Source organism: Oryzias latipes, chromosome 16 (genome assembly GCF_002234675.1).
Source record: "Oryzias latipes chromosome 16, ASM223467v1".
NCBI classification, from domain to species: Eukaryota; Metazoa; Chordata; class Actinopteri; order Beloniformes; family Adrianichthyidae; genus Oryzias; species Oryzias latipes.
In genome coordinates this window covers 15,661,043-15,683,619 of record NC_019874.2, presented here as the reverse complement: position 1 = coordinate 15,683,619, position 22,577 = coordinate 15,661,043, and the positions used below count along the sequence as shown (strand labels likewise).

The 22,577-nt window shown below is 39.3% G+C and overlaps 1 protein-coding gene across 1 annotated transcript in view; it reads left to right on the top strand.

Moving 5' to 3' along the window:
- The first annotated feature begins 2,616 nt into the window (after positions 1-2,616).
- The window catches only part of c4b (complement component 4 (within H-2S)), a 32,523-nt gene continuing 12,562 nt past the window's right edge, over positions 2,617-22,577 (top strand). The window contains 15 exon segments of the mRNA NM_001104697.1: positions 2,617-2,704; positions 2,926-3,118; positions 3,196-3,385; positions 3,483-3,553; positions 3,649-3,737; positions 3,812-3,894; positions 3,992-4,079; positions 6,234-6,357; positions 6,479-6,617; positions 14,615-14,727; positions 14,813-14,965; positions 15,041-15,205; positions 15,289-15,480; positions 20,982-21,125; positions 21,228-21,345. Coding sequence (NP_001098167.1) covers positions 2,622-2,704; positions 2,926-3,118; positions 3,196-3,385; positions 3,483-3,553; positions 3,649-3,737; positions 3,812-3,894; positions 3,992-4,079; positions 6,234-6,357; positions 6,479-6,617; positions 14,615-14,727; positions 14,813-14,965; positions 15,041-15,205; positions 15,289-15,480; positions 20,982-21,125; positions 21,228-21,345 — 1,945 coding nt within the window. The 5' untranslated portion in view covers positions 2,617-2,621.

Here is a 22,577-nt window from a genome sequence, read left to right as displayed (position 1 = left end):
TGCACCCTGATGGTGGTGCTTCCACAGAGGCGGGGACTGGTTCTCCTGGCTGGGCACATACTGGCATGGAACTGTGTCAGTTGCAGATGTGCTAACCCAGCCAGTTAAGAGGAGGACTGTACACGGTGGCGGTCGAAACCCAGGATTGTGCGAAGGAGTCTCCAGCCAGTGTGTTCCTGTGTTTTGCTGTTGTGTTGTGTTGTTTAGTTCTGCAGTTATGTGAGGGTTGTGGGGACACTAACCCTCTTAGGTGGGGGCAGTGTAGCGACCTGGGGGTTAGCCCCGCCTTCAGCCCCTAAGGCTCATGGGAATTGGGGAGCTTAGGTAAAACCTTGAGTCAGAGGGCTGGAAGCTGAAGTGACGCTCCATGCTGTTTGGGCTGTATGTGTGTTAGAATAACCGGGCATGATGCTCAAAAGTAGACATTGACTTCTTCCTGTTTATTTCTTCCTGAGACTGTCCGGGGTCGTGCGGTGTATGGGGCACGGACAGCTCTCCATTAAAACCTCTTCATGAGCAGTTGGCTTTGCTACCCCACTAAAGTGACGGTCCGGCTGGATCGTTACAATATTTTTCGCGATGGCAGCTCAGTGTTTCCGTAATAAACTGTTTTATATGATATAAGTGAATATTTCCTTCATTGAGGTGACAGTTATTTACATAAAAAGATGCTGAAAGGTCTTTTAATGATACCTGTTAAGATGTAAAGATTAAAGTGCACCAATGTGTTATGGTAAAGTTAGAACCTGTGTTTATGTTAGTGTTCATACAAGGTGCTTTACGGCAGTGTTTTTCAACCTTTATTGAGCCACGGCACACTTTAACCTTGACAAAAATCCCGCGGCACACCAGCATCCAAAAAAAAGAAAAGCAGAAATTCATCGTCTGTATTGATCGACAGCCCCCCCCCCCCCGGCCGCAATGTCACTTGGATTTTTGTGATAATTGTGGCAGAAAAAGCAGGAAGTTGCGGCTGTTTTTTCTATGAGATGAAATAAAAGTTAAATTAGAAAATTTAGAGACTGTTTGTTGTGGTTTCATGGGAGATGTAGTGTGAAAACGGCAGAAAAAGGGCAGAAAGACTCCCGTCTCTGAGCTTCATTATTTTGTTCACTTGTTCCACGGTCTGATACCGGATTCGGTGGAAAGCTACACCGCTAAAGACGAGGTTTAGCTGGTATTTTTGTTAGAACTGAGCGACTTTATTAGCAGAATTAAGAACAAGGAAGTGAAAACTTTAAGCACTTCTGATTGGTCAGACTGATGACATGTGATTAAGCCTTCAAGAATGATTGGCGGAGACAGTTAAAGGGGCGGGGACTGCAGGTAAATCGCAGTACCGTCATAATTATCAAAATGTCTTTAATATAATTAAACACAAAGAAAAAGTAATTTTAAGATCTTTTATATTCCTAATTACTCAGTGTTTTATCAGGGCCTGTTTGGATGAACAAAGAGCTGAAATCCTGGAGATGGAAAATCTTAGTGCAGTTAATGAGGGCAATTTCCCACGGCACACTTGACCATCTCCCACGGCACACTAGTGTGCCGCGGCACACTGGTTGAAAAACACTGCTTTACGGTAACCTGTTCACTGTGATGTCGGGTGATTCTGCAGCAGAGCTGCGCATGTGCAAAGTTCGGTGTTTATGGCAGACTCCATGATCCGAGGAGCATGTACTACGTCTTTCTCATTTAGTCACATTTTCTTTAGTCACATTCCTTTCACATTTTCTCAAGTAGAGAAAATAAACATTATACTTTGATTTTTAATAATGTTCAGAGTTGGTCATACATCCCAGTTTGATTAATTTAGCAAAGTTGTCAAGTAATGGATTTTATAATGAAGACAAGGAAAAGTTTTTTTTTTAAAAGTGAGTTTAAAAGAAAAGGAAAAGAAGTTAAAAAAGCCTGAAAACATGTTCAGATTGGTAGATCATTGGCAGATTATAGGAGTTGATTCGAAAACAACAAAAATAGATATTATTTGATTTAACTGTTTTGTTTTCAAAATGAAAAATATGTTTAAAAAGCAGCAAGTTGCTGAGCTAAAATCACAAGTAAATAAAAAGCTGCGAGCTCCAGCTGAACTTTGGTCTTATCAAAAAAGTGCTGTTTATACAAAACTCACACTAAGCCAAACATAAAAACACCACTCGATTTCTTGTAAATCACATGAGTTGGGGGAACTTTGGTTTTTGCAGTGACCAATAAGAAGAGGGTTATACATCAGGAAAACAAAAAGCAACTTTTTCAGTGCTTTTAGCCAAGCATAATGCACATTTCATAGGCCCAAAGGGCCATAGATCAATCTGCACTTTGACTTTGGTGCGATCTGTTCTGCAAAACCTTAATTATTAGTAGGTTTGTCCCCCTCTTTGTGTGAGAAACTGCTGTTTCTGAAGAACAAACAAGTATTTTCTGCATGTAATCTAGATAATGTATACATCCTAATTAGTTCTGTGTAAACTCCAAACACCATTAGAGTAAACATTGATGTTGTCTTAGCAGAAGAATCAAAGTAGGGGGGTGGGATGGGTGAATAGTTAGATGAAGTGATTGAGTAATAAATGGGTTGAGTACACATAAAACACCAGTTATTCCAAGGTTCCTGTCAGAGCATGCAAAGCAGCTGCACAATGAAGGGCTGCACTGTTTTAAGTCTGCTCCTGCTCTTGAAAGTGACCCTTTCAACGCAAGACAGGTAATTTTAAGGCTTTCTTTTAAGACAACACTACTAGTCAAATCATGTGTAAATATATTTTAACTTGTTGTCATTATATTTAGTATTTTGAACCCAATGTTGCAAGACTAAATAAATTGCTTGGCAAATTTATAAATATATAAGCACAATTAAATGAATGGATGCAGAATAAATGAAAAAGTAAAAAATTATTTTTGATTTGTGTTTCTGCCTGTGTGTAGATTTTTTATTTCAGCCCCAACCATATTTCACGTGGGTGTTAAAGAGAAGGTCTTTGTCCAAATTGAAGGAGAAAATGGCCAAGACTGTGTACCGGTAAATCTCTGGCTGGAGCATGAACAACTTGGTATTTTTTCAAACACGGCACATGTTGGCTGCACTGGAAACAAGGAGCCCAAACTGGTTGAGCTGATGGTATGAGCACATTCTTGTGCAAAAACCAAGACCTAAAGACAAGGTTGAAATGAAAGTCCTGATTTGTGTTTTGACAGATAAACAGCGAGAGGTGGTTTGACCTTCCAACAAACCAAAAACACTCTCCACCATACCTTAACCTACTGGCACAAAGTCAAGTTGATGGGAAAGGTCCTCAAAGAAAGTCAACAAAAGTCCTGGTTTCAGAACAAAGAGGATACATTTTTATTCAGACTGATCAGCCGATCTACAACCCAACACAGAAAGGTAAATACTAAGCCATCTCCTTTATATCAATGCAATTCCAAGAATGTCCTTAATTTCATTTAAAAATTATATCTTGTGCTTTGTTTTTTGTCTTTAGTGAAATACAGGATATTTACGCTTGACCACAGTTTTAGACCCTACAATGAACCGATCGTCATTTCAATATATGCAAGTCAACAATTTTCTTGTGTGAAATGTTACTTTATAGGACCCCAGAAAATATTTTGTAATCAGAATTTATCTGCATTATTGTCTTAAAACAGAACGCTGCTGGGAACAGAATACTAAACTCTGAGTGGTTTGCAAAAGGAGGCATTCACAAGAACACATTCTCCATTCCCAGTGTCTCTAAGTATGTTCAAACATATTTGCATCTATATCAAACATAACTGAAAAGCAGCGCTGACACAGGTTTTGTGTTTAAAGAATGGGTACATGGAAGATTACAGCACAATATAAAAATGATAAAGACAAAGCAGCTGAGCGAGAGTTCAAAGTGGAACAGTTTGGTAAGGATTAGAATAACGTCAATATTGAATTTTTTTTCCTCAATAAAATATACTATTTCCGTATTTTTTGTCTTTTAACACGTTTTACTCTTCCTAGTCATGCCAAGTTTTGATGTGAACATTTCATTGGAGAAGAAGTACATTTTGTTGACTGATGAACATCTGACCTTTACCATCTCAGCAATGTAAGTTTTAACCAATGAACTAATTTGTCTCCTTACCAATCCTCAGAATTTACATTTTACGATAATTATTTGGGTTTTCTTTTAAACTGATGCAAAGTTTTAGAAATGATTTAATGGGAATAAAACTAACAAAACTATTGTCATGATGGTTATGCTGTTTTGTGCTCTCAGTCAGAATTATTCAGTACTGTAAACACATTTATTACAAAGATTTAAATAATTATCATTATTCAAATTTACTGAACTCCATCCTTTTAGAAAAGCACGATTAGCATGAAATGCAAGGCAAGCTGATTTTGGTAAATTGTGTTTTTGTTGTAACAACTGCTGCTTGATAATAATACACATTGTTCACATTTGTAAGGAGCAGGCAATTGTGGGATGAGCATTAAAGCTGAGAATGTGGGTCGCACCCATGAACAGTTTTCCAAATGTTCTCTCCAACACCAATCTGCTGTTGAATTGGATCATTGAGACATGAGACATGCAAATTTATTTATTGCCAACAAGAAGCAAAGAACAGCAAAACTAAACCAGTCACAAATAGCCTTAATTTTTAGCGTTTTGTCCTCAAAACTATTACAAACAAAACCATGATGGGATTTAGTATAATGCAGTTTTTTCAATGGACATTGTTTTTATCACTGTTTGCCTAAATATCCTTATATAATCATTGTATCATATGATCCACACATTTCTGACACCCCCATCTCATTAGCTTTATCCAAACTTTCCTTAAACCTATTGTATGGTCCATGTTTTCTGCTATGTAGTTCATTATCATTCCACCAGGGGCAGTAGAAGGGCATTTCCTGATGATTTCAAAATGGTTGCTTCCCCAAAATCTCAAAAACGTTCATTTAAAAAAAAAAAGTCTATTTGCTGTTTTAAAATACAAAGTATGTTAATAATGAATTATTTCCAATACATTTACACCCAATGAGGTATTTTTGCCAGAGATGCCATGCTGGCCCACTACCATTATCCAAGATACGTCAAGAGCAACAGCCTATTCAATTTAATTAAATTAAATTCAGTTTTAATCATGTAGCCCAATATTACAACACAGTTGTCTCAACAGGCTTCACTAATTGTACAAAACTTAAAATCAGTCATATAAAACAATAGCTGATTGTTAAACTAAATACACTAAGCTAAAATAGGCATCCCTGCCCTTAGACCCTCCTCCTCTATAAAAAAGGTCAGCCAAAGACTTCGCAGATACAATAATATGACCATAAAATGCTTAATTTTTGTCCAATTCAAAAAATAAAAAACTTTGATAATTACAAAAATAAGTCCCAGGTTATGATATTAATGTTTTTTTTACAAGAGGCAACAGATGAACGACATTTGAACCTTTCTATAAATAAATACGTCATCATATAGAAAACACAATGCACACCTGAAGAATGGTTGTAATTTTACTCAAATTTACACACAGACTAAGATTTACACAAACTTTTAGACTCCTGAGTCTGTGTTTCAAAATGGGTTGCTGGGTAGCAGACATCGCAGCAGACCTCTTGCGCCCGTTGTACGTGGGCCAGTCCACGCCCGGGGTGGTGAGACGCTGTCGGAGTGGACTGAGAACAGTGCAACCCAGTCAACAGTTGAGCCGATCCGGGGGGGCCCGCAGGTGTGAAAGAGGGTGTAGTGAGTATGCACTCAGCAGCCTTTTCCTGATGCTGCCGAGGGAATCCAGGCCGGTTTCTATACTCCGCTTAGTAATCTGCTTCAATTCAGACTGTCATCCTACACAAAAAAGATTGGTGCTCCTGCCAGAAAGCATGGAAATAGTGTGATGTCTAATGTTACCATTGACTTTGAACAAACTACAAGATCAGCCTTAACATTCTCTATTCTGACGGTAAACTCACTCAGATCTTCCTAAAAAAAAATTTTCAAAGTTCTCCTTTATTAGTTAACAGTAATAATTTACTTGTGGAAATTCACTTTTGTTGTTTTTCCAGCTCTGTGCATTTGTACCTTAGCAGTGAGCTGGCATCTCGACCTATACAATATGGCATCAAACTTTGCGTATGCAACAAGCCAGCGTATTGACTTTAGACTATTGGTTACACCATGTTAAGGTGCATTTTAGACCTTTTTTCTAATTCTCCTAGGTTTTAAACTGGTTAAGCTTCTTTCCAGGTATTCATATGGCGAGACAGTTAAAGGTGCCTACCACTGCCAATTTGGAGTAGTACAGAAAGGAAAAACCAACAAGGAAGAATTAAAACCTTTTTTGATCAAAGGACTTGAACTGGCAAGTTCGGTAAGAAAGTTTAAAAATGGTCTTTAACCTTCAATGTTTTTTTTTTATTAGTTTTGGACTCATTGTTTGTTTGCCACTTTGTTGTTTTATTGCACTCTTATATTATATCAATATTTTCCAGGTCCACAATGGAAGTGCAGAGGTTAGTCTTTCTCTGGAAAAAATTAATTCAAAACTTCAGGAAAAGCTGAACCTCACCCTTTCGAAATTAGAAAATAAACTGCAGCTCTTTGTGGGAGTCTTTGTTACCAACGTTCAAAGTAAGTGGCACACTGTCACAATATAATACTAAATCACTTCTGACAATTAATTAAACTCAGTGGCGGAGCTACAGGGAGTCAAGGGGGGTAGCTTCCCCCTAAAATCTTTACCCCCCCAATATTTGAGTCATCATTGTTGCCACTGTAGTTTATTATCTTGCCATTAAGAAATCATCAATACAAGCTTCTTTAAGCATTAGTAATAGGACCTCAGTTAAAGGAAAAAGACAGTAAAGATGTTTGAAATCGGTATTTTTCATCCTTTTTTTGTAATGCCCTTCCACTCTGCTGTTCCCATTTACTACCTGTCCAAAGCATTCTGCTTCCGGAATACTCCACTGACCAAAAATATAAATGCAACAGTTTTGTTATTGCTCCCATTTTTTATGGTATGACCTCAAAGATGTGAAATAATGTTCACAGATTTGTCTAAATCTGTGATAGTGAGCACTTCTCCTTTGCCAAGACAAACCATCCCACCTCACAGGTGTGCCATATCAAGATGCTGATTAGACAACATGATTATAGCACAGGTGTGCCTTAGACTGGCCACACGAAAAGGCCACTCTGAAATCTTCAGTTTTGTTTTATTGATGGGGTTAGGGGACTCAGACAAACAGTCAGTATGTGGTGTGACCACCATTTGCCTCATGAAGTGCGACACATCTCCTTCGCATAGAGTTTATCAGGTTGTCTATTGTGGCCTGTGGAATGTGTTGAGTTTCAGACATGAGTCACCTCGTTCATTTATTAACTCTTTGTAGGACAAAACAACAACAGTACAACTGACACAGACACTTAATGGTGAAATTACAGTACTACAACACTCCCACTTAATTTCACATTATTTAGAACCTTGAAGACAAACCTTTTTTTTTCTTCACAAAAACTACTTTTATAACAGTTTCTTTTTAAGAAAAAACTTAAATTCCAGATATCTCTCTTCAAACTCACTTGCTGTATCCCGTAACCTTAATTATCTCCTTTCTTTTACATTTCTTATCTTCATATTCATTTTCTTACAAAACAAAAATATTTATGGATACATTCAGTAGTAACCTGAAAAAAAAAATTCAACTATTTTCTCACACAAAACAAAGTCCAACCTCTCCTCTGAGACTTTCAAACCTCTGTTTTGTCAACGGCTTGGTCAAGATATCTGCTGTCATATCTTCAGTTGGATAATATTGTATATTTATTTGTCCATTTTGCACACATTCACGGATGTAGTGATATCAAATGTCTATATGCTTAGTTCAGGGGGGTATTCCAGAAAGCAGGTTATGCTAGCCCTCACGATAAGTTTGAGGCTAAGGAAGTTGATAACCTCCTCTTTCGGTTCCAGAAATGGAGGTATGTTTCAGGGTAGGTCAAGTTGCCATAGCAACTCATGCTCTGAACATAACCTGGTCCGGAGCAGGTTTAGTTGAAGCTTAGTTTGTTTACAGAGAGGTGAGGCAACATGGAGTGTCCATTTGAAGATGATTTAGTGGATGAAGAAGCTCAGATAATACTTTTTCCACAGTGAGATGGTGATAAGACCACATATGGATGTTGGAAAAATATTTTTTTTACTTTGATCTAACTTAATTATTTGTTTCAGTTAAGATAAATCTTTTTTTTGTAAGTCAGTTTAAAAATTACACGTAGTTTTCAGACAGTTATTTTACTTTCATTCAAATTAATTCAATTAAGTAGGTGTAACTTTGGTGCTGCTGTTAGATCGGCACAGCAAAGGATTGTGGGATATCATTCCCTTTGCCTGTTGGGTTTAAGTGTGGGTTTTTGACCAAATGTGTTTAGTTGTTTAGCTGTTTTACTGTGTTTTGCCATGTTTCGCCGAGTTATTTTGCCCTACTGAGCTTACGTCTCTGCACCATGGGTGAGAGTGAAGGAGAGAATGATGAGTTTATATAGCACCCCTACGAGTTTTTGTTGTAAGAACAATGATGGTAAATTCCCCATTGAGATTTTGCACTCCGTGCATTTTTCCCCCCGTCTTTTTTATTGTTATAAAAATTAGAATATCTGCCGGCTCAAACTTAGACATTTGAGAGTTCAAGAAATATAATTAATTAAGATGGAAAAAACAGTAATTGAATTGGAGTAATGTGACATTTAGTTAAATAAATATGTTAATTTTGAGTTTTGTAAACAATTATTTAGTTTTATAGACGTAAGAAATTAGGTTGAATAAATTTAACTCAATTGTTTGTTCCCAATAGAAGTAATTCATTTAAGTTGGCAAAATTGGATACGTTTTATATATATATATATATATGCGTCACAAGGAAAATGGAAACAAGATCAGAAACTCTTGCGTTTACTTTGTCAGCTCTTTTTTTACACGCAGAAACTCTTTCTTTTACTGGTGATGCAGCCGTGTTACTTTTTTGATGGACGTGTAATCTTCATACGCCGTCATTAAAATCTCAGACTCCGTCTCTCTGAAGTACAGCGTTTCCATGGTGACTCCGGAAATCGGCGATCTATTGAGAATGTCTTTATGTACCTGCTGTGCACGCCCATTAACCCAGGGTTACCAAGTCGAGCGTAATTACGCCAACTCTTATCCGGTCTTTTGGAACCGACATACCCAGAGTAAGCAAGTTCAGGCGGATTTCAGCCAGAGTTCAGGCTTAAAGTCAGGCTAGTTTAAACATGCTTCCTGGAATACCCCCCTGGAGTGATCCACTGGATTTTTTGCAATTGCGATGGCACTTTGGTTGTCTTCCATGATCACTGTGGATGTGTTCTCCACTCCAACATCAGCCAGTAAACGTCTCAGCCAAACCCCTTCTTGAGCAGCTTGACTAAGTGCAACATATTCAGCTTCTGCTGTTGAGAGTGCAACTGTTGCCTGTTTCTTGCTGAGCCAGCTCACCGCTCCTCCACTCAGTAGAAACATGTTGCCTGTTGTCGAACGTTGGTCATCTTGGTCACCAGCCCAATCTGAAAATCCAATTAAAGATCCAGAGTCTGACTGTTCATATTTAAGGGCAAGATTCACTGTCCCTTTCAAATATCGAAGAATCCTCTTCACGGCAGTCAGATGAGCAGTATTGGGATCTGCATTGAACTTTGAGACAGCATTCACAGCTTGAGCTATGTCTGGTCGTGTGGCTATTGAACCATACAGCAAACTTCCCACCCTTGACTGATAGTTTTGTTGGTGTACTGGTTTACTAACACCATCACTCTTTTTCAGTTTAACGTTGGTATCAGCAGAAGTTGCAACAGGATTAGCATTTTCCATCCCATATTTCTTAAGTATGGCTTCAATATAACTTTTCTGATGTAGAAGGACACAGTTCTTCTCTTTGTCTTGCACCACAGAGATGCCCAGGATGTAGGACAGCTCACCCATGTCCTTCATCTTGTAGCGCTTCTTGAGAGCTGCTTTCAACTCGTTCATGCTCTCAGTTGACTCTGTTATCAGAATGAGATCATCCACATAAACTGCAAGGATCTCAAGCTCCTGTCTTGATCTCACAAACACACAGGGATCTGATGTGCTCTGTTTAAAACCAAGTTCCATCATGAACTCTGTGAAAGCTTTGCTCCAGCAACGAGGAGATTGCTTCAGTCCATTTTTTTAGTTTGCACACCAGGTGTTCCTGTCCTGGTTTGATGTATCCTTCTGGTTGCTCCATATAGATTTCTTCTTCCAAGTGTCCATTTAGAAATGCAGTTACAACGTCCATCTGATGAACATGCAGATTGCTTTGATTTGCAAAAGACAGCAATGTACGAATAGAGCTGAAACGTACCACTGGTGAAAATGTCTCATCATAGTCAGCACCATACAACTGTGAGTAGCCTTTGGCGACAAGTCTGCACTTGTATCTCTCCACTCTTCCATCACTATGATGCTTGACTTTGAACGCCCATCTTGAACCTACAGCTTTTCTGTCTTTTGGTAAGTCCACTAGATCCCACGTCTCATTTTCGAGCAGCGACTCATATTCCAAATCAGCTGCATCCTGCCATTCTTTTGCATTTGGACTCATCAGAGCTTCTTTCATTGTGAGTGGGTCTGTCACACAACACATATTTGCATGATGATCAACAACAACTGCATCAGCAAACTCGTCGTATCCATATCTCTTTGGAGCTTTTTTGATTCTGTCACTTTTTCTGACATCATCATCAGCAATGGCTTCATTCTCTGTTTCAATGTCATTTGTGTCCACAGTTACTTCATTCTCTGGGTGGGGCTCTTCTGCTCCCTGTTTCTAGTCAAAGTTTGTTTCATTGAAAATGACGTCCCAAGCGGATTAAAATCCTTCCTATCTCTTCATCATATAGGCGATAACCCTTAGCATTGTTTGCATAGCCTACAAAACGAAGCTTCTGAGCCTTTTTGTCCAGTTTTTGTCTTTTTTCATCTGGAATATGTGCATAAGCAATGCATCCAAACACCCTCATGTGACTCATGTCAGGTTTTCTTCCACACCATCTCTCAGAGGGTGTCTCCTGCTTCAGCACAGATGTAGGTAGCCTGTTCTGAATGTAAGCTGCTGTGGCTACAGCTTCTGCCCAGTACATTTTTGGCAACTTAGCATCTGAAAGCATACTTCGAGGTGCTTCAACTAAAGTCCTGTTTTTTCTCTCTGCAACACCATTTTGCTGTGGTGAGTGAGGTACAGTCACTTCATGTTGCATGCCTTGAGCTTTCAAATATTCTTGAAACCCTCTTGATGTGTACTCACCCCCATTGTCTGTTCTGAGTCTTTTAACAGCTTGTCCACATTCATTTGTGAATGTTCTTTCAAATTCTTTGAATTTGGCTAACACCTCATTCTTGTGTTTCAGGAAGTACACTTTGCAGCATCTGGAGTAATCGTCAAAAAATGTCACAAAATATTTTGTTCCACCAATGGATTCAGTCTGCATGGGACCACAGACATCACTATGAATCAGCTGCATTCTGTGTTTGGAAAGAATTCCTCCAATCGACTTGTATGGCTGCTTAGACAGTTTTCCTTCAACACATCCCTCACAGAAAGAAACCTCTGTTTCTGTGAAGTCCACTCCGTTAACCAGATCTTTTAATTCCTTTAGCTTGGTAGTGTGGCCCAGCCGCTGGTGCCATAAGCTGGCTGCTACTGATGCATTATGACAAACTTGTAAGTCCTTTTTAACATCCAGCTGATAAAGTCCATCAGCTCTTCGTGTTCCCATTCCTTGAAGAGCTCCATTTTTTCCACGTATGTAACAGTGAGACTTCCAGAACTGCACTGTGTTGCCTTTCTTGGTGGCTGCTCCCACTGAAAATAAATTCCCCAACAGCTTTGGAACATACAGCACATCATACATTGTGACGTCTTTTACAGTACTTATTTTGAAAGTCATTTTTAAATTGACGTTTCCCATTCCAAGGGCATCAACCACCCTGCCGTCACCGAGCTTCACAGACTGTGCTTCCGTGAACTGCTCGTAATCTTGAAGAATGTTGTTATCACATGTCATGTGCTTTGATGCACCAGAATCTATTAACCATTCAAACTGTTGTGGTGTGTCAGTTGGATTTGCCTCTTTGGTGACAAAGCACTTTCACCTTCAGCATCATCATATGTCATGCTTTTAGCCTTATGAGTCTTCTTTTTGGCCTTGTACTTCCAACTTGGACAGTCACGTTTAATGTGGCCTTCCTTTCCAAATTTATAACACCGCCATGTGGTTGGTCTTTCTGTTCCTACTGTCCTGAAGTTTTCCTGTACACTTCCCCGACACTGAGATGACATAGCTGATGCACCACCACCTGAGCTAGCTCCGCTGTAACTTTCATTTGCATTTACACGCTTTTGCTCTTCATTTATTAGGGCTTGTTGAACAAATTGCAGCGTCAAATTGTCCATGTTTGTCTCTAATGCAGTGACAATGGTGGCATAACTAGGTGGCAGACTACCCAAAAGTGTCACAATTTGATCTTCTTCTTTAATATCAGCTCCTATAGCTGTTAGCTGATCAGTCAGTTCCTTCATTTGCTTCAGATGCTCACTTAATTGACATCCTTCCTTCATTTCACATCGAAAATATTTTTTCTTAAGGAACAGTTTGTTTGCCAAAGTGTCTCTCTCAAAATGGCCTTTAAGCATAGTCCACGCTTCCTTGGGAGTCTGGCAGCTTGTTACAAGGTAAAGCTGGGGTGTACTCACGTTCAGCACTAACGTGGAGAATGCTTTCTCTCTCCGTCTGGTAAACTCTGCTTGAGCATTAGCATTTGCGGCTAACACGTCCGTCTCCGTTAGCATGCCCCATAGTCCTTTAGCCTTTAGCAAGTGCTCCATTTGAAACTTCCATGTTGCCCAATTTTCCGGTCCGCTCAGCTTGTCTATAAACAGCTTATCCTCCATTGTGAGAAAAGCAAAAAACTCACAACTCTGTTTAATCCACAAAATACAGTGAAAAAAGCTTTTTCAGCGTTCTCTGGGCCCATAACCTCTTGAGTTTCAGACACGAGTCACCTCGTTCATTTATTAACTCTTTGTAGGACAAAACAACAACAGTACAACTGACACTGACACCTAATGGTGAAATTACAGTATTACAACAGAATGTTGTTCCACTCTTCTTCAATGGCTGTGCGAAGTTGCTGGATATTGGTAGGAACTGGAACACGCTGTCGTATACGCTGATCCAGAGCATCCCAAACATGCTCAATGGGTGACATGTCCGGTGAGTATGCTGGCCATGCAAGAACTGGGATGTTTTCAGCTTCCAAGAATTGTGTACAGATCCTTGCAACATGGGGTCGTGCATTATCATGCTGCAACATGAGGTGATGTTGGATGTACGGCACAACAATGGGCCCCAGGATCTCGTCACAGTATCTCTGTGCATTCAAAATGCCATCAATGAAATCCACCTGTGTTCTTCGCCCATAACATACAGTATGCCTGCCCATAGCATATCCCCACCACCACCATGGGCGACTCGATCCACAACATTGACATCAGAAAACCGCTCACCCACACGATGCCACACACGCTGTCTGCCATCTGCCCTGAACAGTGTAAACCGGGATTCATCCGGGAAGAGAACACCTCTCCAACGTGCCAGACGGCATCGCATGTGAGCATTTGCCCACTCAAGTCGGTTACGACGACAAACTGGAGTGAGGTTGAGACCTCGATGAGGACGACGAGCATGCAGATGAGCTTCCCTGAGACAGTCTCTGACAGTTTGTGCAGAAATTCTGTGGTTATGCAAATCGATTTTTTCAGCAGCTGTCCAAGTGGCTGGTCTCAGACGATCTTGGAGGTGGACATGCTGGATGTGGAGGTCTTGGGCTGGTGTGGTTACACGTGGTCTGCGGTTGTGAGGCCGGTTGGATGTGCTGCCAAATTCTCGGAAACGCCTTTGGGGACGGCTTATGGTGGAGAAATGGACATTCAATTCCCTAGAACAGCTCTGGTGGACATTCCTGCCATCAGCATGCCAATTGCACGCTCCCTCAAAACTTGCGTCATCTGTGGTATTGTGCTGTGTGATACAACTGAAGATTTCAGAGTGGCCTTTTCTTGTGGTCAGTCTAAGGCACACCTGTGCAATAATCATGCTGTCTAATCAGCAACTTGATATGGCACACCTGCGAGGTGGGATGGATTGTCTTGGCAAAGGGGAAGTGCTCACTATCACAGATTTAGAGAGATTTGTGAACAATATTTCAGAGAACTGGTTATTTTGTGTATGTGGAAAATGTTTCACATCTTTGAATTCATACGATAGAAAAGAGGAGCAATAAAAAAAGTGTTGCGTTTATATTTTTGTTCAGTGTATATACCATTATATACCGGTAATCATAATAATGATAAAACTGAATTTCTAAAATTAAAGCAGAATTGCAACATATCAAAAGACGTTCTTGATTCAAAAAATCTAATTTACGTAATTTTTACTGTTTATGCTCTGAATTATTTTTCTATTAAAAATCAATGCAAATTGGCAGTTTCTCCGAGGTTTAAGTTTGCTTTGCCTTTTTTCTTTGTTAGGTGGTGAAATTCAGGAAGCAAAAGTTTACCTCCCCGTCTTCTCCAAAAAATACATTGTGGATTTTTCACGAACTCGCTCTCACTTTGTTTACGGATATCCACTGGATGTGGTGGTATGTAGGAGACAGAAAAAGAAAAAAATGGGAGGACCTGTTTGTGAAAGACCCAACAAAAATACAGTTTTTGCTGCAACTATAGGTGGATGTAAGCTTCCCAGATGGTTCCCCAGCTCCTAATGTGCCAGTTAAGATTGAAGTCGGGGATGGGGAGTCCATGGAATTGCCCACTGATAAGGACGGAACAGTGATTGCCCCTTTTAACTTAAAAAATTTAGAGCAAGTTACATTTGAAGTAAGTATCCTGGATGTTGGGAAAATGTAATACATTTTATTTGGTTCAGAGCTAACCTATTTACTCCTACTTTAGGTGACAGCAGATGGTCAGCTGGAAAATAAAACGATACAGCGTGCTTCCCAAAGAGATAATTATCTCTATATGACTTATACCAATAAGGTCTACTATGTAGGGGAACATTTCAAGGTGACATTCAACACACTTAATGCTGCAGGAGATGGCAACATCTATTACATGGTGAGAAATAGATGACTGAAAACTGTATAACGAAGTGTAAACATGATGTCAAGGTTACTAACCTTAAATTACATGTCATACAGATATTAAGTCGTGGGAACATCATAAGCACCGGGGTCGTCCCACTTGGTGTATCAGTTTCAAAAGTACTGCAGATAACGGCTGCCATGGTTCCATTTTTTCGACTGGTTGGTTACTATCACAGTAAAAATGGAAACATCATAGCAGACTCGATCTGGGTGGATGTCAAAGATGAATGCGAGATAGATGTCAAGGTGGGTGAATATGAGAGTTCAGGGTGTCCTCGGTGGGATAGTAACAGCTAAAAGCTTTCTGTATGGAGTCCTATACTGTTCATAATTAAATAAATAAATATTTAATTAAATAAATAAATATGACCTCATGCAAATACACAATCAACCAATAAATTTCTCATAAATATATAAAAAAAAACATGAAATTGTGAAAAACCTGCACACTGATTTTCAATTAGCCATTATATTATTCAATATATTTCATTTTGCTTTAAAAACCTGTTCATTATTTTAAAACAGCATTTTAAAATATTAATTTTTAATCATGTTGAATATTATTATAATTCTATGTCCTTTTTCAGAAGCTCGTATTTCAAAATCAATATTTTCCATAGTAGCTTTGTTTTTATTTCATGTTGCTTTTTTTCACAATGACTGATGTATTTCATGAAGAGCTTTTTCAGGAGAATGAGTCTGTCTGTCAATCAAACTAGTCAAGGCGGAGACACTTTTGTGATTGGCTACTCCTTCACTCAGACATGAGCAGACAACACAACACATTAACTCACAACACAACACAATAACTCACAACACAACACAATAACTCACAAAACATTAACTCACAAAGCAACACATTAACTCATGGCCCAGAAGGGTCACAACACAACCTCACAACACTTTAACTCACAAAGGAAGTAAAGCAGCAATTAAAGTGCTTTTATTCAGAAATTCCCACTGGGCTGAGCGGCTAACTCCCTAATAGAAGGTAATGTCACAGTGAGCTGTGGAGGGAGCATGTTATTGCTACAAGAGAAGCTAGCAGCAGTATTGCCAGAAACTTTCTCTTTATGACGGTTCTCCTTCCTCTAAACACACACAATATGAACGCACAGTCCTTCCTCCGCTCTCACACCCCTCTCTGTCGCTGCACGCGTGCTCCTCTCCTCTCCTTTCTTCCGCTCCCTCCTCTCACACACGCACGTGCGGTCCCCAACACACACACACCCACTCCGCAACACTAGACCAGGGGTCGCAACCCAAAATGTTGAAAGAGCCAAATTGGACTAAAAAAACAAAAAACAAACATGTCTGGAGCCGCAAAATATTATAAGCCCTATTTAAGCTTTGTAATGAAGGCAACACATGCAATATGTATCTATATTAGCCTACTATCAAAATGACTAAGTTGCTACAAATACATAATGAGCATTATTAATGATTAAATGTTTATTTGCCCTGGGGTGCATTCTGCGGAGAATGACGCGTCACGAGACTGCTCTGTTGTGCAAGTTTAACTTCATTACAATATCAGTGAATTATTTTTCATTGCTTTGATAAAATTAAAGATATTTAATAAAGAAATACGATTTTTGATGTCATTTTTATTTTGAAGATTCGAACAAAAAACAATAAAATGGAAAATCCATTCCCCCTGACAGTCAGCTGCGCTCGAATGACAGAACAGCCTAAAGCATTTGCGGCGCCTGCAGACTTCCATTCAGCTCGTTCAGGTGGCCTGTTACAGTCATATCCACCAAAAAGTGCAGCTTTTCCAGCCACTCAGTATCTTCCAGTTGCAGGTAGTTCAGGTCTCTGCTTTTCAGGAATGTTTTCACGTGTTTGAAACACGACAAAGTGATGCAAAACGTCACTCCTGGACAGCCATTGGACTTTGTTGAGTGGCAGGAGATCAGAATATTCACTTTTAACTTCACACCTTTTTTTTGTAAGGAGACGCAGGAGCGGGGGGGGGGGGGGGGGGGATGCACAGCTGACAGAGACGCAGAAGTGCGAAGGAGCAAGCAATCTCTCATACGGATTACCTTTCCCAGCTCGGATTGTTTGCTTCCTGAATATATTTTCCCAAAGAGCTCAGATCATCCGGGGTACGAGGATCTGTGACAGCTTCTTTGACGGGTGGAATGCGTTCCAGGAGTGAGGCGGAGCGGCCTCACACCAAACGCGTGACTGTCGAACACTCATTTTTCCTCCAGAGCATTTCTTTTTTTTGCTAGCAAAATTGCTGGACTTGGGTTTGAACTGTGGGTTTTTGTATATACTGTGTATTTGGGGAAATTGGGTTTTTGATGTTTGAGTGTTGGGCGAAGTGTTTAATGTACGTTTGTCACGCCCACACTATACACGATTGCACAAAAAACTGTTATGAGTTTTTTTCTTGTCTTGGTAATATTATCGAGCAGATTGTCTTGATATTTAATGCCCCAGCCATAGAACGGCGTTGTGATGTTCCCCTCGCTGAGTGAAGGGTGAATTGTTACAAAGCAATGCACGGAACTGATGGTGGTTCACTTACATCAGCCACTAGCGGTCCGCTGCCCTGCTGGTAGAAACGTGTGTTGCAGGTTATGACGCAAAACTAAGTTGACAGAAATGTTGAAATTTAATATTTATTATACCATTATTACAGCATTGGAAAACGTTGTCTGTGTCTTGTTTTTTCCTCCTACATAAACCATATTAAACCAAAAAATATATTTCTTTCCCCAATCTTTTTACATTTTCAGACATTTTTGAAAATGCTCCAGGGAGCCACCAGGGCAGCGCTAAAGAACCGCATGCGGCTCCTGAGCCGCGCGTTGCCGACCCCCGCACTAAACTAAGAATGTGGAGAGATGGGGTTTAGTATTTTGGAGAGTTCTACTTGGTAATCATGTTTCATGTTTGAGATCATCCCAGGGGGGGTCTCTGGTTCAACTCCTGCAGTGAAAGCTGCATCTAAATCTGACACCGTGTTTCAATCTCACTGACAGAGTTTGAAGCCAAAGCCCCTCCCCGGCCTCTCTACCTGCTTTTCCTCTCTACCTGTTCACCTGTTCACATCCTCTACAGCTGAGAGTTGATTCCCTCCGCGCTCCTCCAGTGTATCCTACACAGAGAGCGCAAAATACGGTCATCATAGGTCGAGACAATAGTCGGGGCGCTCCGGCCTAGCACACGGAAGAAAGAGCCGCATATAGCGGGAATACAGCGGGTTAAGAAAATGAATGAAAGAATGCCAATCCGCTGAAGATATATTCAATACTGTTCTCCTTTTATTAGATCAGGAGAAAGAAGAATACACAGCTTTCGTTGAGTTTTTCCCCCTACTGGACTGATTTAGCATTCGATCCGATGATTTTTCAAAATAAAAGATAGTTCAGACTAATAATAAAAGGATTGATAAACACAGACACCGCTCCATGTAGCGATCAGACCATAACTTTAGCTGGTAGCTCCTCCCACACGCAGCCGCAGTGTCAGGCTTTAAATAACACAATTTCTAAGAGGCGGGGCATTGCACACCCCCAACAACAGGTTAGATGACAGAGCCCGTTGAGCCTCTGCCTGGTGCATTTACTGAGCTTCAGTACGTAGAAGTTCAACAGTCACACGGCCTAACGTAGTCCGCTATAATATATTCATGAGGGGAAAAAAAACGCCGAACCGACCCTAAAACCGCCCAAATTATGCAACCCCGGCCAAAGCCATTTTTACCCGCAAATTTAGAACCAAAACCTCCAATTTCTGGCAACACTGCTGCTAGCTTCTCTTGTAGAAAAATCATGCTCCTCCCACAGCCCACTGTGACATTACCTAGGTAGTTAGCTGCTCAGCCCAGTGGAAATTTCAGAATAAAAGCACTTCCATTGCTGCTTTACTTCCGTTGTGAGTTAAAGTGTTGTGAGGTAAGTTAATGTGTTGTGTTGTGACCCTTCTGGGCCATGAGTTAATGTGTTGTGTTGTGAGTTATTGTGTTGCGCTGTAAGTTATTGTGTTGTGTTTTGAGTTAATGTGTTGTGTGTAAAGTTAATCTGTTGTGTTGTGACTCTTCTTGTATATTCTCCTGAAAAAGCTCTTCATGAAATAAATCAATCATTGTGAAAAACAGCAACATGAAATATAAACAAAGATACTTTGGAAAATATTGATTTTGAAATACGAGCTTCTGAAAAAGGACATAGAATTATAATAATATTCAACATGATTAAAAATTATTTTTTTTTAAATGCTGCTTTAAAATAATGAACAGGTTTTTAAAGCAAAATGAAATATTTTGAATAATATAATGGCTAATTGAAAATCAGTGTGCAGGTTTTTCACAATTTCATGATCTTTTTATATATTTATGAGAGATTTATTGGTTGATTGTGTATTTGCATGAGGTCATATTTATTTATTTAATTAAATATTTATTTATTTATTTAATTATGAACAGTATAGGAGTACATATTTCTGAAGCTACTTTTACTTTAGCCTCAAATCTGAAATTATTATTAGAAATTAGCTGACACTTGTCAGGTTTAGCCAACTTTTTTTTATAATTGCCACATTTTTTGTGGATAGATAGATAGATAGATAGATAGATAGATAGATAGATAGATAGATAGATAGATAGATAGATAGATAGATAGATAGATAGATAGATAGATAGATAGATAGATAGATAGATAGATGGATGGATGGATGGATGGATGGATGGATGGATGGATGGATGGATGGATGGATGGATGGATGGATGGATGGATGGATGGATGGATGGATGGATGGATGGATGGATGGATGGATGGATAGATAGATAGATAGATAGATAGATAGATAGATAGATAGATAGATAGATAGATAGATAGATAGATAGATAGATAGATAGATAGATAGATAGATAGATAGATAGATAGATAGATAGATAGATAGATAGATAGATAGATAGATAGATAGATAGAAATGAGTCAATTAACATCTAAAATTGTGATTGCTGATGTAATTAATAGTCAATATCAGTTCATTTTGAATGATCTGAACGATCTGAGTTCATTTTGAATGCACTTTGGGCTTCAATGAAGGCCCAAAGCGCTTTTCAGTCACAGTCCCATTCACACTGGTGGCGGCTCCGCTGACCAACATTGGTGCCAACCAGAGGCAAAGTGGGGTTTAGTGTCTTGACCAAGGACGCTTTGGCAGATGAGCAGGCAAAGCGGGAATCTAACCTGCAATCTTCCAATCAGAGGTCGACTGCCCTACCGTCATTGAACATCCTAATTCAATGTGTTTCCAAACATTGGACTGCAATGATGGCTTGATCATTTTATGCTGCCATCACATGTGTCATCCACTTGATGCACTTTGTCATTTTTAAGTTATAATAAAATAAACCTAAATGGTGTTTCCAATATTGATTATTGATTTATCTCATTTTAAAATATTCATGATTTAGGTCAATTTGATTTCATTTGATTAAACACTTGCCTCATAAAGATTAATCTGGTTGAATTATAGTAATGGAAATCAATTAATTTTTAGTCCCCCAGTTTAGAGCAAATTATATTCTACCGTAAAGATTATAAAAACGCAACAAATATTACAAAAATTGGCTAAATCTGAATAAATGGTCAGCTAATTTTTTTCTCGTACTTTTACATTTAGCACCCCAAATTGCACACATCTGTGCAATTTTAGGACTTCAATTGACCAACTTGATATTAAATTAGTTCTAAAAAGGTGTTAACAGTTTAATCTGATTTCAGGTACAGACACAAGAAGAAACAAGGCCTGGAACCATAACTAAGCTACAGTTTGACCTGCATGGTCAGACAGCTCAAGTGGCCTTACTGGCTGTAGATAAGGCCATCTATGCTCTAAAAGCTGATAATAAACTCACCGCCCAACAGGTTATGGCTTTGCACAATCTTTTTTGTATTTAATCTTTATTAAAATGTTGGAAATTATAAGAGACAGATTTTCAAGCTAAGGCTTAGTTGTTACTTTTATAGGTGTTTAAAACCATGGAGTCCCATGACCTTGGCTGCACGTATATCAAAAAGCCAGAATCAAAACTTATTGAGGCTGGCCTCGCTTTTTTTTCTCAGTCCGAAAAAGAATGGAGGACAGGTATGACATAATACATTTCTATCATTGAACTGTTGAAATTTTTCTCATCTACATCATAGTTAAGAAAAACCCCGGGGGTCTTGGTGTGGGGATGGCTGGGCACTCTCCCTCCTTCTTTTCACATTCCACCATCCATTTTAGAAGAACATAAACACTCACCTGAGCACAGGTGTTAGCTCACCTTTGCACTAACAGTTTGCATGAGTGAATGAATGAAATATTTCACACTAGTTGGTTTTAAGGCATAAGTATGCGTGTGTGAACACTATCTGTTTTGTGTACATGTTGACATGTGGACATTTTTTTTCAGCCAGCAGGTGTGTTGATAACATTTGAGTGTGTGTGTGGACAGGCCCCGCCCTTTTTGTACTACATTTGAACCTTACCGTAATGATAAACAACCAGTAAACTTGTTGATCTATGCTGCTTCTTGATCTTACCCCCCCCCTCCTATTATCACCCTCTAACCCCCCCCCCCCCCCCCCCTTTCTGACATCCCTCTCTCTTCTTCCCTTCTTTCCTTTTCCGTCCGGTCCAACACCAAAGATTTTCGAACATGATTGAAATTAATAAAGTTTGGCCTCAATTACAAAAGGGGTTTATTCAGACATACCTTTGGTTTGTCTGAAGATTAATAACCCCTCTTGTTAAAGTAAAATATGTCCAACACAAGAGGCCCTCAGCTCTCATCTGCCTGCCCAGCTGTTGGACAGGACAAGTAAAACAAAAAAAAAAAAAAAAAAAAGAAACATCTACATACATTTCAGCCCTGACACTTCTATAGGGGATACTGACTCTAAACGAGTAAAATTGATCTAAATGGTGATCTTGATCTTCATGGTGACTCCTCGATTTTTGATACATTCAAAAGAAAAGAAGTGTGAAACATTGCTCAACGCCATCACTTTTGTTAGTGTTTGTTTAAATTTAGGTATTGGTATTTAGGGCAAATACGTCGAAGCAAAACTTGCTCTTTCTTTTGTAATCATTGATGTTCATTTTGTTTACTGCCATCAGACTTTGAGAGAGAACAACGTTATCAGCCTCTGGCATTGGCTGCTGTTTGTCTGGTGTGTCCTTGTTCTGCCAGATTGACTTTGCCCTAAAACTAACTGCCATCATTGGGCTATAGCTAAGTTTTGTTTATTAGAAGCAAGCACAAAAGTGCAAGACATGGAGGGTCATTGTTACGTTTTATTTTTTACTAAATTGTTACTGACGTGGAATATGAA